We start from the raw sequence: 19192 nt of genomic DNA on the forward strand, positions 1-19192 counted from the left end.
ATTATTATTATTATTATTATATTATATTATTATTATTATTATTATTATTATTATTATTTACCTAAGCTTATAACTTGTAGCCCAATCTTGACACCTTCTGAGGTACTTTATCAGACATGGTGGATGTTTCAGCACCAAATGTCAAGATCCCTCACTTTCAGGTTTGAATGTCAACTCTGATGACATTTTCTTCGAAGAAGCTGCTCGAAGCCGCTAAAAATGAGATTCGTAGATAAACAGAAGGAAGGAGGCACATGAATGAGATGATGTGACAACACGTGCTCGACACTGAGATGAAGCACGTGACAATACATTACGGTAACACATGGATGTGACAATGTAACAATACATTTTAGTCAGCAATAGGAGGTGCACAAGTGGATGTGAAAATGTCAGAATTCGAACTGGAGCTCGTCTAAATGGAATGAATGAGACAATGAGACAATAAATACTCGGACTGCGAGACTGCACGTGCACGAGAGGAATCATTTTATGTTGAGGAGAAAAAATTGTGAAAACTATGAGTGAACAGCACTCACCAGTCGGGTGCATATATGATAGTAAGCATCACGTGACAGCCAGTATGGTCAGTGAAGGACAACAACTAATTAATTAAATGTTCTGTTAGCCTTTCTGAAGGTTCATCTGCACGTGGTCCATTAAGGCTCCAAACTGTCATCTTGCCAACAACGGCTCAAGGACCATTTTAACCGCGGTTACCTCTGTCTAAATTAATTTTACTCACAGTGTCCTGTAGTAACATCCACCATTTTTCTGTTATTTTATTTGGCCACAAGCTGTCATGTTGCATCTGAAATCCTTGCACCACAATTGCAGCGAGCTAACGGGATTAGATGAACCCATTCACCTTCCCATCTTGCATTTAGTCTTCATACAACATCTTGGTGTTATTCTCCATGAAGGAGGATGGACTGTAATTTTCATTTTCTTTCGTCTGCGCTCGTGCATGAACCCGATGCAGATATTATGTAAACTTTGAAATTGTTGTAACTGTCAACCTTTTGTCTGAAGACTTTCATTCTTCATCCGATTACCCTGTCGTCTGATGCTATTTTTCTCTCTCGTGTGTACTGAATAAAACGTTTTTTTTCAGTTTTGCGTTCAGTTAAATAACAGAAATAAATATTTTAACATGGGCGTTCATTAATTTTCACATCGCTGCTTAAGAATAGACAGACAAATGAGTATCCGAAGCTTTTCTCTGTCGACTGAGTTCTTCTTTTTTATGAACTAATTGTGATTTTTCAGCAAACAAACGGCGGAAAATTTTACTGAATCATTAATAAAAGATGAGTTAAACAAGTGTAGCTTTTATACCTAGCTCAGCTTACAGACCATAATTTTATTCTGAAGTTTCTCTGGTACTAACCCTCATTCACGATCCTATAAAATAAATTAATCATTTTTATATTTCCTTAGGGATTCCTAACCTTCTTTACGATCTATAAAATTACCATCACAGAAATACCCTTTTCCACTTCAATTTGAATTATTTGAGTTTAAATGCATCAAGAAACAGAAAAAAAACTCGTAAAACGAAAGCCTTCTAGAGTTAAATGAATTTTTAACAACAAAATGCTCTTTAATGCTTAGGATAGCTTTTCATAAACTGAACAAGGCGTCAGAGAGTGGACACAAAATTTTGGTTAAGCTTTTCTTAAAAAAAGTAGTTTTCGTAAACATTAAAAAAATAATAATAATAAGACCTTTTGCCCAAAATGTTTTTCTCCAAAGCTTCTTTGGCTGAAGAAACATTCTCTAGTAGTAAAGTTAAGTTTTTGGGCTTTCAGATTAAATTTGTTGCATATTCGGGAAGAAGTCATCTCTAGACGATGGAGGAGAGCTGGCATTGAACCTCATTGCTTGTTAATGAAACAGTGGACAGAAAACAAGAAAGTGATGTTAAACTCAATATGTCAGAGCCTATCTGTCTGGTTAGCAAAAAGCTATTTTTAGGCGCCAGCATCACGCGGACCGTTACTTTTAATTTCTTCAAATGCCTTCACACGCACGAGGCACCTGCGGCCCAGTTTCATGGGAATTTGTTTCTATTACGGCTTTGGCTGCTTAGGAACCTCGTTAATTGCAGCCACCCAGACCACAGTCCTCTGAAGGCGGTTGCCATCTTCTCAAATCGTGATGACGAGGGACGACAGGGTTTTCAATCAGCGAGAAAGCAGTTAGCCCTATGACTGTTGCTCCTTGTCGCCATGTCATGCTGCTGTGGGTCTTCAGACAGGCGAGGAAGTTTGGACATCGAAGTCTTGACTTCTCGAAAATAGTTTTTTTTTTTCTGTGACTTGACTTAAAAAATTGTTTCGGACTGTACTTCTCATTGAGCATAGAAACTTCTACTTGGGGTTAATGAGTAGCATATATTAATATCTTTAAAGCATCTCTGAGCAAAGGGAATAAAGCATGCAGCTGTGAGTTGGTAAATCTTTAAATCGATTATCGATTCAGGAACCTTTTCAGTCCCAGTTCTACCTAAAACCTTTATGATGGTCTGAGTTTTTACTTTCTAAATATTTTTTTTTTATCTTTAAGCGGAGGAAAAATAGGGGAATCGACAAAGTATTACAACAAAGAACTTTCTGGAGTAAAAGCTGGTACTTCAGATAAAAGGTTTTACATTGAAAAAGAAGTAGCAAGGGATATAATGAGAGTACCATCCCCTCTTTAACCGCCTCTAAGGGACTTCTCTTTCTCTTTGTCTCGTGAGTGAAGTGGGTGAACACAAATACACAGATGAATAAAGTCAAATTTGCTGTTGAAAGATTTCTTGTCTTTACATTTCTGTCTTTCGTCTAAGAACCATACACTATATATATATATATTTTCATATGTAAGCTCCACTGGCTTTGCTGCTACATTTTCCACCAAGTGTTTAATTGTCAACCTGTGTGTGTGAACGACTGACTGCCCTCCCCATGAGAAGTGTGTTCTTCCCTCACTTCTTCCATGGATTATCTCGACTGCTTCCTGATAACTCATACTTCTACAGTTGAAGTATTGATGACCGTGTATCTTCTTTCTTTTGTAAAACGTTTCGATGGTTGAAAAACCATCATCATCATCGTCGTCATCATCATCGTCATCGTCATCACCACGATGCATGTCTCAGTAGCAGCATTGTTTCAGTTGTGACAACACTCAAGGAAAATTGAAATGGCACTCACAAATGTTTCCAACATTGTCCGTCTCTAGATTGAACAATCCTTTTACACAGTGATTAGCGAGAAACCGACCAATGGATAACTTTTCGGAGAAAGCATTTCCTCCCCAAAATGAAGTTTTGATGTCAATGGAAACTTCGACTCACAAACTTTCGGGAAATTACTGTTTGCCAAACGTTGACCAAAAGGCCACGGAAGACCAACCATTCATCAGGGACTGCGATTAATTGCCAATCAGAACAACAAAAAGTCATTTGTCAGATGTTCTCTTCTGTTTTACAAACGAAAAAAATTTGGATACTTCGAGACATGGTTTTACTTAATTTAAAACTTAATTAAACGTATTTCAATCAAGTGGTTTTAGCTGAAAGATATTAAATCAAATAATCAAACGATGACATCCAACAAGGACCTACAAATAAAATATCTACATCATTGATCCCACAACCCTTCCAGACAACCTTAGAACAGCAAACATGTTCGTGAAAGAGAAGGGTTACCATTTTTTAAGCATTCGGTAGAAAAAAATCTGACACAGACAAGATGAAACACGACAGTTGCATGAAAAATAAAAATTATTTATTTGTTACGTAGATTTCGTATGCCTCGAGGCTCAGACAGGGAGATGTTTTATGACCCGACTTGTTTACACAGCCAAACAGTTTGCAAGTACTTCATTAGAAAAGCCTGCTGTGTTGCTGATTAGTCTACCCAATGTTTACAAAACAAATTAAGTCCATGGAAGCTGCTTTCTCCGTCGGGGATGTAGCCACTTAATTAAACATGGCAGCAAGAGCTTTATTTCTTAATAAAATTTAATTACAGTTAGAACGCAGAGGTTTATTTGGATAGCATTTACTTTCTTTCTTCATTAACCCATTTTCACTTTCTTTGTTCCTTCCTTTTTCTGTATTTTACTTCCTTGTTTCTGCCTTTTCTACAGTTTGAATGAGTCTGAGGAAATTGGCATTAGCTGGGAGAGAAAGTTTCAAGATACAAAATGTGTTAAAACAATCCAGCTGTGAGAACTTTATCCACATGACCAAGGCGCTGTAATAAATATCACACAAAGAAAGAGAGAAAGAGAGAGAGAGAGAGAGAGAAAGAGAAACACACTTTAGTGATAGACAGTCGGCAGACATCAAGAAAGATAAAGTCACAATAATATATATCAGGATAGTATAATTCTCAGTAAGAAAATTGCACAAGACAATGCATATTGCACAGAAGCTATACGTGAAGCCATTGCACCTCTCAAGAACGAAAAATAAACAATGGTGATAAAAGTTTACTCATTCAATTCGCTGCAATTTTTGCAGAGAAAAAAGTCTCAAATCAACAAAAAAAATTATGACCTCTTCAGTGAGACGACCCTGTAAACATTCCGGTGAACGGTAGTCTTGCTCTCAACATTCTCTACCGAAAATAAAGAGGAAACGAAGTTCAGACATTATTGCAGCAATTTCTGGTATTGTAAAGTCCTTTTGTGTAATATAAATAAATTTAAATTCTGTCTTAAGCTTTCTAACAGTTACATGACACATTCTTGAAGTATAATATTAATTTAAAAGTAAGTTTAAACCAGGATGCTACAGGATTTTTTTTGACTGAAAGAAACAGCGGAATAAAGATTATGTTTAAAATCTTTTTATGAAGAGGCAGATAAGTTTGTCGTCTTAATGTATTTGTATCTTTTTGTTTTTGTCTCACAATCTTACTTTTACATGAGGGTTCTACACAATGCAACTGTTTTTACCATGTTCCAACCACCTACAAAATGTTTGACTCACAAAAGCTGTGTTGAGCTATCTCTCTCATCTAACAATATCAGCGGATATCAAGATACCACAGACGATATATTTCATCACAGGGTTGAAGGATCAAAGAAAATTCTCACGAGGTCTGAGGATAAACGAGAAGAAACATCCACTTGACGATGAAAACCTTTTCTCTGATAAATCCTGGACACAGAAGGTCCCCACACTCGTGTGAGGTTCATCCATACATTGGAATAGTTTTGGCAATGGTATTGACCTTTCTGGCAGACAGAAAACAGACTCAGGTTTGGCGTCTGATTCACTCACATACTACAAAGAAAAAGCAAACGAGTTTTCTGTATAAATCATGAAGAATATTTCCCGAAGGCAAATAGGTTCGATTTACTCCCTGGACAGGGTCTGCTTTCTATTACACTCTTATTCACTAATGTCTGGTTGAATAGTTGAATTCCATGTTGTTGGGAAGAACGAAATGCATTAAAACCTTTAAAACTGGGGTCAAATTCTTTATTAAATCCACTGCCATGCTGTCAGTCCTCGGTTCATAACTAGTATGTTAGTGTTGGTAAGTGTGTTCGCCAGTGTGTCAGCATAAATTTTGGTCTTGGCTCTTACCACGCATCTCAAAAAATATTTACAGTCGGAAGCAAGGAACGAGAATTATAATAATAAATACAATGGAATGCAACTACAGTGAAAACTACTATTTTTAAAGAGTCAACATCCAAAAATAAAAACTACTGTGTATGTGTGTGTGTGTATCTCAACCGTTCCACTAACACAAGCCGGAGAAAGAAGATGGGGAACAGAAGTAAGTGAAGACAAGTACAAAGACAGACGGAGAAAGAGGAAGGCACCGTTGATTGGCAAGGTAGATAAGGTTCTTTAAACACTGAAAACACCCGAGGCAGACAGGAGACCAGTTTGGACTGACATACAACACTTGGAGTGTTGATCTCCAGAAAGTTTAAAACTAGAGCGGCTGGGTTTTTTTCCCTTGGAACCCTCTGGAATTTCTTACTTCTTGGCTGTAGTCTATAAACAATCCCAGATGTTATTTTAAGCTGTCTAGCAATAATAATAATGATAATAATAAACAGTAAGCTTGTATGGAGCTAGTTCCTTGCTCAAAGCTAAAACACAAAAATAAAAAAGAAAGAGAAAAATATTGAGGCTCCATCATTGCAGTTAATGGAAGACTTTGTTGTTGTTGTTGTTGTTGTTTCGCTGAAGGAAACCTTTATAGACAAAGATGACAGACAGACAGAATGACAGACAGGCAGGCAGGCAGAAGACAGACAGACAGACAGACAGACAGACAGACAGACAGACAGACAGACAGACAGACAGACAGACACGAAAATTTGTGTGGATGGAAGATTAGACCGATAAAATGATCATTCATCTTTGAAGGTTCGAAACAAAAATTTCGTATCCAATCCTTAAAGTCCACCCACTCATGCATTGCATCAACGCATTTAGTTTCACGAGGACAAACAGGTGAGTGACGCCACATGTTATTCACCTGTGACATACCTACGATCAGCCTTCCAACATCTGCTTTAGCTTGTGTCCTCAAACCCTCCCCGACACCGTTATTTTCCTGGAGTTCGACAGTTGACAGCTATTATGCATTATTTTCTTTTTTTAGCGCTCGACCTCCCAAGATAAATGTTGACGAACAGCCGTGTTTACGGAACTCAGGACCGTGCTCCTTACAGACCGCGAGATGATTAGCAGTAGCCATAGTGAATAAGTTAGCCTTAGCTACTCAGTCCCCAATACAGTGTAAACACTCGACTACATGGCTGCCAATCAACTTACTTGGTCTGCTACAATTATTTTTAAATCGATGACGTTGATTTTGTAGTAATGACATACATAAAACATTATTTTGACCTCTTGTTGTACATACTTGGGATTAGGTCTGGCAAGCAGAAAAGGTAAAGTCACTGAGATTTGAGAAAAATAAACCAACTCTAACCCAAACCCTTGTACTGTACACAGGCTTTAGAAAGCAATTTCACGCTCGACTGAACACTGGAGCGATTAGCCTTTAAGATGATAGACATTGAAAAGGGTTGTGATCTACAGTTTGAAAGATGAACGATAACACACTTCTGTTTGATTTGCATCAAAAAGTGAACGAAACGAGTACAAAAAGGACAGAAGAAGACAAAAATCTGACACACAAGTGGAAATTTAAATATCAGCCATGAGTCTCGGTGTAGTTAAGGAAACGCTGGCAAATGTGTGTCACGTGACTGGACGTATTTAGAGACAGAAGGAAGAGGAAGCTGAAACAAAATAATTAAAAATATGTCAGAGCATAATTACAGGAACATGGAGAGTCAAACCGTCGTCCATGTGTCAGTCGCGATGACAATCAAATGACACGCAGGTGACCGGACATGGACATTGGATGTGTGGACCTGATGAAGCTTGGTCCTTTGAAGTCTGCGATTTAATTGAGACATTTTTGTCATTTGTTTTATTGTCACATGAAACATATTTTAGTCCATTGCTGTGAACTTACTGCCCTTCACACTCGTAGTCAGTGGATGGCGCAGTGAGCGTTGGTACGAGGCCACGTGATCAGTTTTTCAATTATTCAAAATAGTTTAATCCTTTCCCGACAGGCCTTGTAGATGTATTAACTTGCTCTGCACTTTGGTGCATGTGAGTGCATGTGTGTGTGTGCTTGTGTGTGTGTGTGTTTGCTTGCAATGAACATGCTGGTGTTCACAGATAACAATCATCAATAACTTTTTACATTCCTCTGAAACTACATTTGTCAGCTCTGCCAGTCAAAGCCTGCTTTCGCTGCTGTTTTCCTTCATCGTCCATCAACAAAGCATGACAAATAAGATATAAACAATTAAAAATTCAAAAAGATTTTAACCTTCAAAGCAGGTTAAAAAAATCCCCTTATCGTTTTTACAAAAGAGTTATGAAGTTTTGATAAAGATAAGGCCATTCTCTTTCGCCAATTTCTTTCCTGAAATCGATGCCCGCAAACTTGTTTTTCACCCTAAAGATTTATTTTTTCACAAAAGCGCTCGTGTGAAGTGTCGGTATGTTTGTCTAAGGAGGCTTGTTTGGTCCTCCCCCCGGCCTGGCTTAAATGAAGAGTTTTATTTTTCTCCTGTCACACGTGTTTTGTTCTCCAACAAGGTTCGTCGATCATCGGGGTTTGATCAGGGTCAACGAGTACCTGTTTACACCTCCAGCAGCAGTAAACACAAAAAAGAAGTAAGTTCTATTTTTAACTCTGTCTCATAAACTGAAGAAATTGCAGTAAATTTGTGGCCACCAGTACCAGCTGCTTCCATTCTTTGAGAACATGGTGGCAGTAAATCTCAAACCGAAACGAGAAAAGTTGTTCCAGGACCTCGGTGGCCAACAGATGAAGCATCCAATATTTTCTTGTCTTGTCTTTAATGTCGGCGCAACTTTTGGTCTCAGAATATTTTATACCTCTCTTTTCTATTCATTAAAATCTCCCTCTGAAATAATCAAACTCTACACATTCCCTTTAACATCAAACGCCTCAATAACTCAATGGAATAAACTTGGAACTCACTTTCCAAGTCTGAAAACGAGCGGCAGCTCAATGTGTCGATTCTGTGGTTCGTTACTTTCCGGAACTCATTAGGTTTTGTTTTTTTTTTATTTTATTTTTTTTTTTTTTTTTTTGAGAAACTGCGTCGTTCAAGACTTGTGGGAGTGGTGGTGGTCTTTGATGGGTGGGGTTTCATTCCATTTAGAGCTCACAACTGTTATCATTCATTTAATTCCCAAACATCCTACCCATTAATTCCGACCCTTTCTTCTACCCGGCCCAGTAGTTTCTGTAATGAGCGGTCTGGAATGGCAGCAAAATGTGTTCGTACTCGCCACGCCACCTCGCGGCTGGGGACCCTGTCCACCTCCGTGGGAGGAGAATTACTCGTCGATCTGTCATCGCGAGGCTGAGCGGCGCTCAGGCGCGTGTTAAGGGTACATGAAACAACCTGTCACTCACTCCTTTGCTGTCGGGGTGGAGTGCAACCGTAACCTTTAATTTCTATCGCATTGATGTTGGCGTCCTTGGTGACCTGGAAAGGCGGCCATGTTATCATCGACCTTGTCGTCTTTTTTTTTTTGTCTTCTTTTTCTTGGAAGACAAGAATGGTAATTACATGCATGGGGACATGCAAAGTAAAAAAGACATGCACGTGGAAACTCACTCACTCACTCACTCACTCACTCACTCACTCACTCACTCACTCACTCACTCACACCATTAAGGAAGAAGTGGGTTGAGGTAAAACCAAAGACCATGCTTTCAAACAGAACTATAATTGGCATTAATGAGGAGCAGACCGGGGTTAGTGATTTTGAGGAGTTGATAAGCTCGCCGACTACAGGGGAACAGCGAACCTCGCAACTTTCAAGCCGGACATCAAAGGAATGACAAAGTGGAAAACGATGTCCTTGGAATGCAGACCGTGGGCTCTCAGAAATCCTGGCTGAGGATTATATCTACTAAATGTCTGCGAACCCTGGTGTCTACACCAGGAATTTTCTGCACTCCCAGAAATTCCGCCTTTAGCCCAGAGGTCAGAGGTCAGGGAAGTTGGGGTCTACACGTGCAAGGTTCGACACCTGCTATTACAGACATCACTGTCTTGGGTTGAAGTACTTTTCTGAGAAATCTTTGATAGCTTTTGGGTCATGGTTCTCTACCTCGCCCATCACTCATAGTGAAACTGGGTGCCTACCCCGTGTTTAGATAACATAACGGTCAGAAACCGACTCTTCCTTCGTGCTGAATCTTCTTGTGAACATAAACGAGGATTTATCCGATTTTCTGTTATGTTGTTGATTATTGTTATGAAAATCTTTACTATCTAATCAAGAACTACTTCGTTTTTGTCTCGAGCGATTTGATTGGTTCTTGGTATTATTGTCGATGCATAGACAGACTTTTCGACAGGAAAATTTGAAATAACTCAGCAGATGCTAAATAAATAAGAAATACTTATTAGCCAACAAAATAAGAAAGAATGCTGTTGCACAGGTGTTTGGTCATGAATCACACAATATAACCTGAGCACTAATTTTTAAATTTAATTTTTAAATGCAGCAGTATGTTTCAATCAGACGGCGAACACACACATATATCAGAATCGTTCTATAAAGTTTTTGTCACAGATGAGAGAAAAAAAAATTACTTTCACTCGGACGTGTTATGGAAGCTCTCCTGCATTCCTGCACAGTTTTCTGTATTGCCTGGATTGCTTTTTTTTTTTTATTTATTTATTTATTGCCCGGTGCACATCAATGCAGGCGACATATTTGCCGGTGACGTTTTTGGCGAAATCCACTTCCTTCCCTTGCCGCGCATGCTCGACCGGAAGAGTTCGACTTCAGTTCTCCAGAACATGGCTTTCATTTCAAAGAGGTGCTTTAGCTTAGTTATTGAAAAGGATGTGTTTTATTTAAATGAATAAAAAGCTCAAGGCCTTGCTGTGACATTTCCTAAATATCTTTTTTCCCTTCTTTTCACCAGAGCTGGGTTATTAGTGGAGGGGATGGCAGATGGCTTCACTTTTAATGTTTTGAAGGATTTGCAGTAGAAATAATGAGAGTGATGCTCCTTGGAATAGCAGATGAGTGAGACATCTCCATGAGTTTTTCTGTGTTTGTCCTCATTCTGTCCTGATTTTATCAACTTATGGATGTTTATACTGGTACGGGTTGCTCTGTTTGACAGATGGTCTGCTACTTTCCACCTGTTTTCAGTTTAAACGGACTCACTAACGATTTTCACATTTGCCACATGATTTGAGGTCTGTGATTTTTTTTTAAAGCTTTATTTGACTTCGACAGTTGAAGGATGCATCCAGGCAGCAATTCGAGAAACACTTGTTTCAACGATGGAACTGCAAGTGTTTTGCTTCAGCCTCTCTGATTGGATGTCTCAATGGAAAAAAAACGACTATATTTAAATCTGCAGTTTGTTGTTAGTTATTGCCCTTTTCACAGACTGGCTGCTGATTACTTTCTACTACCTACTATATGTTATCTCCCCTCGCTTTCTACTATTTACCACTTCTACTATTTATCTCTCCTCCTGTGACCTCTGCACTGAACTTTGCCAGAAAGTATCTTTCTCCACCTGTGCTATTGCTTGACCAGCTTACTAATTGGAGTTCAACACTTTTATCAGATTAATTGTCCCTGACAACCTTTTTATGCTGATGACGCGAGAGTGTGTGTGTGTGCGCGTGACTTACGTTTGTGATTAAGTGCGCATGCGCACGAGTGTGTGGCTGGTATGCTCGATGTTTACGGTTGTAATGTATGAGATGATGTTGGTGTTTAATGTACCTGGTATTATGTTTTTGAATGCTGTCTGGTTTGTGCTTGATTTTCGTCTTTTTTTTTTTTTTTTTTGAATTGTAAAGAGAAAATTATATTTAACGAATGCGCTGAAAACGTTTGTATTATCAATCTTCATATAATTAAAATCATAAGTATTTAAATCGTGATTATAATAATGAAACTTCAAGGGAGAAAATCCACTTTATTCTGATCATAAATGATGATACCAGTTATGTTTGTCTAGTAACCATCGTATTGTAAAACACTCCCATATCTGTTACTACATGCAAATATACAGACATTTGAACAAACTTAAAAACAAATTCAAACATATTATGATACATGTGTCTACTCTACACACCAACATCTTCGTTGACATCTTTACTACTAACAATCATTTCTTCATTGGATTTTACATTGTAATCTTTACATCTACAACTCTTGTAGCACACAGACGTGGTCGAGTCGGCAAGGTGCACGAGGAGAGAGTACTCTTCCTTTGGGAGGATCAAAGATAAGAGAGCGGCGAGACATCATATTGCTAGGTATTAGCTGGATGACTATCCCAAAGCAGTCTGCAAACCTTGAACCATAGAAATTTTAGCTGATTTACCTCATTGGGTCTACATCTAGTGTTACAGTCCCTAACCTACAGGTCAGACTCCAGGAGGAAGGCATGACTCAATATTTTTTTTCCTTTTCACTTCGTCTAAAGCAAAATTCTCGCTGTGAGATCCTACTTGACGTGAACACCACAGGACAGAAACATTATTTCAGAAATTCTAGGCAACATGGCAATGCCACAGAGAAGAAACACACTTTGTTTACTTCTCCGAAATATGTCCAAGTCCAAAATCCACTTTCCATTTCCTTCGGGCTGCGAGAGTCGCATGAAAATCACACCGCTCCTCGCAGTGTGTTTAAAGCAAAATCAAGCTCATTCATCCCCACATCTCTTGAACTCGCGTGCCCACACATCTCGGAGTTGAGAACCTTATTGAAAGGATAGCAATTCTGTGTAATCAGTTTGGAAAATGTAGAGAATCACGAAAACCTTATGGCGACCTTTTCATGGCAGACCCTAGTGCCGATGACAGTTGGTTATTTTCTCTCTCGTTCTCCAAAAAATCATCAATATACAATTTTGGATGCTGTTTTTTTTCTCTTCGATTTTGCTTCTGTCATTGTTTTTTTCTCTATGCTTGTCATTTAATAAAGTTAACTCCCATAGAGCAAGAACGCCAGAAGACTAACCGTTTTAGCTTTAAGTCTATCTTAGTTATGATAATTGTCATGAAAAAGTTAAAAATATTTAATTCATCACATAATTATCACGAAAATTCTGATATGATAATTTTATGAAAAATGTTGTAAAGGTACATGGAAACGATGAAGAAAGATAAGCAAGTACACGTAGATTATATATACAGACAGGACGGAGAGAAAGGGCGTCAAGGGCGACAACAGGTTTCAAGCATCCATGAAATTATCAGCAAAAAAAATTACATAATCAACGACATGTGTTCTTTGTCTTGTCCTCTTCTGTACAAATAAACAACACCTTATTCCACTGGTAAAAGTGTAAGCCATTTAGATAATATAATAGTATAAGCATATAATAGTATAATAGTATAAGCAAATATTTCAGTCGAAAGATTTTGATTTTAAGAGACAGTTTGTGACAGGATATATGGATTATAAACTTTTTTTTGTACATATACCAGATAAAGAACTGAATCTGTCAACCCACTCTGACATCGAAACAAAAGAGTAGAGAAAAGTGCTAATTATTAGAAGGATATTAAAGACAATATACAGAATTTATTTACAAACATGGTGCTAAGAGTGCTTGCTAGCATCTTTGCTATTATTCTAGTCGAAGACATTAACTAAGCAGCAGACAGTTCGTCACAGGAAGTGTCACACACAGGTCTGAGCTGAAGGAGAAACCAAGTTGCCGACAGGATACGACTGTCAGGAATTCACCAGACGACAGCGGGGTTCATCCGACCCAGTCACGTGCGCAGGACTTGACTTATTTGACCCGTGCGTTTATTTAATTAACAAAAATCTGATTCTGACATTACATTAGTAAAACGATTTCAATCTCATCCACGTACATCCATGAGTGTAAATGTAACTAAGAACAACAGCTTGCTCCTCTAAACTTTGGTTCTGTTTGTGAGACTTTGTGATATGATGAGCTATTCTAGTCACTCTATCCACGATGAGCACCTGTAAACACGCTTACCATCTTCACCTTCCATGACAGGGGTGGTTTGGGTTGAGTCTACTCGTCATGAGCATACTTCTCTAACCCCTAACCCTTACTTCTGTCATATATTAAATTAATATATGAAATATTTACTCTTCTAAGTGTGGAACCGACGAGGAGACGACAACATCGTGCCCTGCCTCTGCCCTTGGACCGGCCGCCAGCCTGGTTTCCATGGTGGACGGGACATTCGTTGTGTCGTGGACAGAAGGGGCGACTTGGTTGCGTCCGCTGCACCTCGGGAAGGACTTTCTGAAGGCCTGGCGAAAACCGTCACCGAAGAAGCCGTAGACGAACGGGTTGAGGCAAGAGTTGAGGTAGGACAGAGTATGGCACATGATCTGCACACAATATATTTACAGTGTCATTGTCAGTCAACATAGTATTAATTAATAATGATGTTACGTGCTGGAGGTGCAGAAGGAAAGCAGAAAGAAAAATGTTTGTAGTGTATATGGAATATGCTATGAAAGAAGATAATATTTTTGTACAGGCTTTAGAGAGAGAGACAGAGAGACAGAAAGACAGACAGCTAGACAAAAGAACAGACAGACAGATAGACAGACAGACAGAGAGACAGAGAGGCAGACAAGCAAAACAGAAGAAAATAGCGAAAGAGAGAAACAAATGTAGATGTTATGAACACTAAATATTTATTTTTCATATCTTTGTTCCAGTTTCAATCCCTTGGTAAAGATTATCATTAAAAATTGTTGATTATTATTAACAAGTAAATTGTTTCGTGTACAAGTCTTAGTATGAAGCATCAGATAAAGAGTAGAAAAATGATGGAGAGAAAGAGATTTAAGTGCTAAAAAAAATCTTTTGAGTGGGATTTATTACAGTTCTCATACCTTCACACTATACAGAAATGCAGTTTTCGGAAATGGATCGATCAGGACGTAGCAGAGGTTAAAAACATGGATGGGCAGCCACGTGACGGCGAAGAGAAGAACGATTGCAAAGACTGTCTTAGCCACCCTACGTCGACGACGTATCACCGGCCCCTCGCTTATCTCAGCCTCCACGCATCCGACCCCAGCCCCGGCCTGCAATCACGAAATCCAGCTGAAATCAAAGCAGCGCTTTGAAAAGCTATATTCCAACCGGAAAAAAAAAAGACAACAACTCAGAAAAATAGCATACGATCTACAAGTTTCAATGAAAAGCGGAGAGATTTCCCTCGATGCTAAAACAAAACGAAAGAACTGGAAAGTGAAATCAGATTTCCGCTAAAAATGATAAAATGATATTCTTTATTTGGTAAAATAAGTTTGTGGATATACATCTTATTGATTCTTTTTTTTTTTTTTTGGTTTTTTTTTCCCTCTCTACATTTCTCTGTACTGTAGCTGTTCGTGATTGTAGTAGCCAGAAAGAATCGAAACTGGTTTCCAGAGCATCATGGAATGAGATGTGTGACAATTATCATTAATAAAGTTAAGTATTGCTTGTAACGGTAGCACAGCGGCTCCTAGAAATGTAACAACTTGTGATGGTAACAGCTTTTTTCAGTAAGGTCAATAGTAACGATGGCGTTGCTAGGCAACAGTAGCATCACTAAGTAGCATCACTATCTAATTATAGCGCAGATTTGTGAAGCACGCCACCTCTCGGCGGAAGCTGACTTTTCTGCTCCCCAGGTGTTTGAGGATAAGCGTGTAGCAGACGACAATGACGAAGAGCGGCAGGACGTAGGTGGACATGATGAAGGCCACGGTGATGGCCTTGGTCCACGTGTCGCTGGGCCACAGGCTCACGCAGTACACGTGCAGCCCCGAGGGCTCGAGCTGGTACAGCAGCTGGCTGTACACCAGGAACGGGATGCACACCAAGGATGACGCTGCAACCGAGAAGGACGGGGACGGGAGGGTCAGCGGCGTTGTTGGCTTCGTAGGCCTCTAGGGCTTCGTTTCTTTCTTTGGTTATATTAGACAAAGGATCCACATCCTCATCCTCATCCTCATCCTCATCCTCATCATCATCATCATCATCATCATTCCCCTTATTGTCATGCTCATAACTGTTAAATATTTTTGATAGATTTGAAGATGGAGGATATAACCATCATAAATTGTGCAAGACACACCAGTTCTGCTTAACTGTCATTAATCACTCACCTGTTCCACAGTGGCGGGTACTTTTTCTCTCGTTCACTTCTGCGTGCTCTGCTTTCTACTTCTCCCTTTACTAGAATACAGACGCACTCGACGACACCTTACTACATATTCGTTCTCAGGGGCTGGTCTCATTTGAGATATTAAGTCGGACTTAACCTTAAACCCTACTTTCTTTGTTTAACTTTAAATAATCTCCTCTGTGTAGCTGACACTTGAAACTGAGCGACTTTAAACTCATTTTCATCACCTCATATGCACAGAAACCCACGAAGATGTTTTAGAAATTAATCTGACAAAGTTAGGCTTAACGTCAAGTCCGACTTAAAATCACTCATGAAGCCAGCCTCTGTTTCACTGAGTTTTATTACTTTTATTGTGTGCGAAACGAGGATTTCAGCTAGCTTTCTTTAATAATTTGTAAGGGTAATTCCCCGATGCGTGTGCATTCATCTAATCGAAGCATAATCAAGTTTTTTTCACATCCGAGATGAGGTTGTAAGAGAATTTTGGAAAAATTGTCCAGTGCAAATCCATCTCACTTTTTAGCTAGAGAAAAAAATTGATAATTTGTTTGTTTATTCATCCAATTTCCTCCTGTTTTTTTTTCTTCTACTCTCTTCTTATTTTGTAACATCTGTTGATAATGACTATAGTGTGAGTGGACTACAGTCGGGACTAAAGCAGCAACTCTCATCCACTCTCGGATGGACCTCCGCAAGGGGAGGGAAGGGATAGTCGCACGCAGACGACTGTCGCAAGGAGGAAGATGCTGCAGTTGCAGCGGAAAAGGTGGATTGAGAGTGGAAACCTCAGCAACCACAACATGGACAACGTCTGCCTGACTGACATCATCTGTCCACAACATGAACGACGTCTGCCTAACTGACAAAGTCTGTCTGGGGTCACTCCCCCTGCGTCGCACGTCTGCTGTTTACTTCAGTTTTCTCCCGTTTTCTTCTATTCCTTTTTAGAAAACAAATTTGATAGAAACTGACGGGTGTCTAGAATGGTTTGAAGAAGCCATCTCGTTAGGTGTTTGGACTGTCTGGTAAAATAATGGCGATGTCAGGACTGTGCGATGCTGGGACTGGGGTAATAGGTCTAGACAATTTTCTCCCCAACATCAATGAAATGTTTCGCTGCATCTGGTTTTTTTATAAGAGTATACGCTGTGAGTTTTGATTTATTTCTCTCTCTAATCTCACATTCTCTGTTAATTCTCTATTGTATTCTAGTTTACTTTTTCCGATTAGGTCAAACGGACTTGGAAAGAACATTTAACTTCTCTCGTCTTCAACCTCAGTTTAACTCATTCTCAAATATTGAGATAGACTAAAATAAAAAATTATAGCAAATTTTGTGGACAAACTTAAACTTTATGTTCCATGATCATTATGACCTGCCACAGGGTTAGGTTGGAGAGTGAATTTGGCTTTAGGTGGTTGAAATTTTACCCAAACAAAACAGCTTTTGCTGGTTACATCCGATAGAGTTAGGGAGGGTTAGGAGGAATTACTCCTGCCGGAGACGAGATCCGAACCTCAGCCATTATACTCTCACTGTTTTAGTCCTGAGCCACTGGATAGCTTTAAAGCTGTCTGGAAAATAAGTGTTCATACTTTCCATACCTAGTGACACCAATAAACCCACAGCCAAACTGCGATTGTCAACACTTACCAGGTGTCGAGAATCAATCACACCATCTTCTGGACAGCCTCTGTCACGTGACTGACATCTCTACACTACACAAATAACTGCTTACATCGGTTTTGTGGTGTTGTTTACAAGGTGCGTGGCTTGGAGGGGAGGGTCTGAGGAAAACAGCTTCATGGGAAACGTGTAATCAAAGGGACGCTACCTATCCAGGTGGAGATGCTGATCAAAATAGCGGTTCGTGGAGTTCTGTCCCTTAGTGATGAGATTGGGTGAACGATGGCGAAGTAACGGTCAATCGTCATCGCCGTTAGAGTCAGACAGGTGGCCTGCAGCATGACCTGCATTTCAGATGGAAACCAACAATATCTCAGAGAAATCATGAGTACTGGGTCCTGTTTGCTAGCTTGGACTGTAGTCAACATTGTGCATGAAGCATCACAATCTACATCAAGACAAAATATCTCATTGGATAACTCTAATTTGTACCGGGGATGTGAGTGAACAAAAAAATAAATAAATAAATAAATAAAATAAAATAAAAAATAAATAATAAAAAATAAATAAAAAATAAAAAATAATAAATAAAAAATGTGACACCTTAATATATCACATTTACCGATGTAAACAAAACAACAAACATAGCTGCACTTACATAGATGAGGTAAACAGTAACTTTGCACATTACGACTCCGTACAGCCAGTCGTAGGAGGTGAACATGGCCATTGTGAAGGGGACGACGACTGTAAGCACGGCGAAGTCGGAAACCGCCAGGTTGATGATGTAGCAGTTGGTGGCTGAGCGTTCGCCGTGTCTCCCCATGGTGTAGATAACGAGACCGTTTCCTAGGGCACCCACGACGATGATGCTGGTCCACAGGCCCTTCACCACCACCGCCGCCGACTGCTGGTACGAGTGGTCGTCAGAGGTGGGGGAAGACTGCTGATATCGTGCATAAAGTACACCAATACCAACACAATTGTATTTAACAAGATTATGCAATCGTATGATAAACAAATAAAACAACACTGAGTTCAATAGTCACAAAGTTTTCCTGTCACCTGTAAAGGTGTGTTAATGATAAGTAGCAGAGTTGATGTAAACAAACAAATACACTACCATTTATTTGCAGAAGCAAACCATCTTAGTCACAGTCAGACATTTTCTGTCCAGAATCCTTTTCTGCGAGCACATCTGCAAATGCTGCGGTCAGCCGCTGGCCACTAGAGAGATGATGAGATGTTGTGGTATGATGTTTGTGATGTTGTCTCGTGTATCAATGGCGCCTTGCGTCTGACGTCAGTAAAAATTTGCGTCATTCTGACGAAATTATTTACACGAAAAATAGACGTCATAGAGGTCGGTCGGAAATGTCCATCAGGAGTGGACGACCATCTGTGGATAACGAAAGAATGATATTCTGCTTCTACCATCCGATGGATGATGAGCTGTGTTGCCTCAACTTTCCATCTCCATGACTACAACTGAAAGTCAACCGCATCCTCTTCCCTTTTCCTTTCCTCTTCGTCAAGGTGTTGTTTGTAGTTCGTCGTACGCATCATCATCATCATCATCATTGTCGCGTGTCGCATGCTGGTTCAGCCCGAGCTTTAGTTCTAGAGGGGAGGAGGGGGCTGCTGCGTCACTATAATCTGACGTAATATTTTTTATGACGTTTTTGGCGGGAAAAAGGAAAGGAAAGAAAGAGAAGGATAGCAGTCACGTGGGAGAAAGGTTGGGCTGGAAAAAGAAATTCCGTTGTGAGAACGGAGCCGTCTTGAACTGTGAGAACATTTATG

At 39.5% G+C, this 19192-nt stretch overlaps 1 protein-coding gene across 3 annotated transcripts; it reads right to left on the reverse strand.

The window, feature by feature from the left end:
• Nucleotides 1-12586: 12586 nt before the first annotated feature.
• LOC112565238 (G-protein coupled receptor 54-like) lies at nt 12587-18973 on the reverse strand. 3 transcript variants are annotated; one of them, XM_025240596.1, is made up of 6 exons: nt 18513-18973; nt 18048-18335; nt 17598-17733; nt 15248-15462; nt 14474-14668; nt 12587-13960 (listed from the first exon to the last, which is right to left on the reverse strand). In XM_025240596.1, the coding sequence occupies exons 1-6, from the start codon at nt 18513-18515 to the stop codon at nt 13709-13711; spliced, it is 1089 nt and encodes a 362-aa protein (XP_025096381.1). In that variant the 5' UTR covers nt 18516-18973; the 3' UTR covers nt 12587-13708. The 3 variants fall into 3 exon arrangements, with proteins under 3 accessions (XP_025096381.1, XP_025096379.1, XP_025096380.1); XM_025240594.1 differs by having other exon boundaries at nt 12588-13960; nt 15230-15462; XM_025240595.1 differs by having other exon boundaries at nt 12589-13960; nt 15230-15462; nt 18048-18332.
• Nucleotides 18974-19192: the final 219 nt, after the last annotated feature.

The sequence above is a fragment of the Pomacea canaliculata genome, linkage group LG5, assembly GCF_003073045.1.
Source record: "Pomacea canaliculata isolate SZHN2017 linkage group LG5, ASM307304v1, whole genome shotgun sequence".
In the NCBI taxonomy this organism is placed as follows: Eukaryota; Metazoa; Mollusca; class Gastropoda; order Architaenioglossa; family Ampullariidae; genus Pomacea; species Pomacea canaliculata.

Bases quoted from the DNA above. Each gene is read 5' to 3' on its own strand.
- LOC112565238 (XM_025240594.1), bottom strand. The intron at 14,669-15,229 runs GTGGCGTGCTTC...TCGTGATTGCAG, and splicing joins AAGTCAGCTTCCGCCGAGAG to GCCGGGGCTGGGGTCGGATG. The intron at 13,961-14,473 runs GTATGAGAACTG...TATTGTGTGCAG, and splicing joins CATTTCTGTATAGTGTGAAG to ATCATGTGCCATACTCTGTC.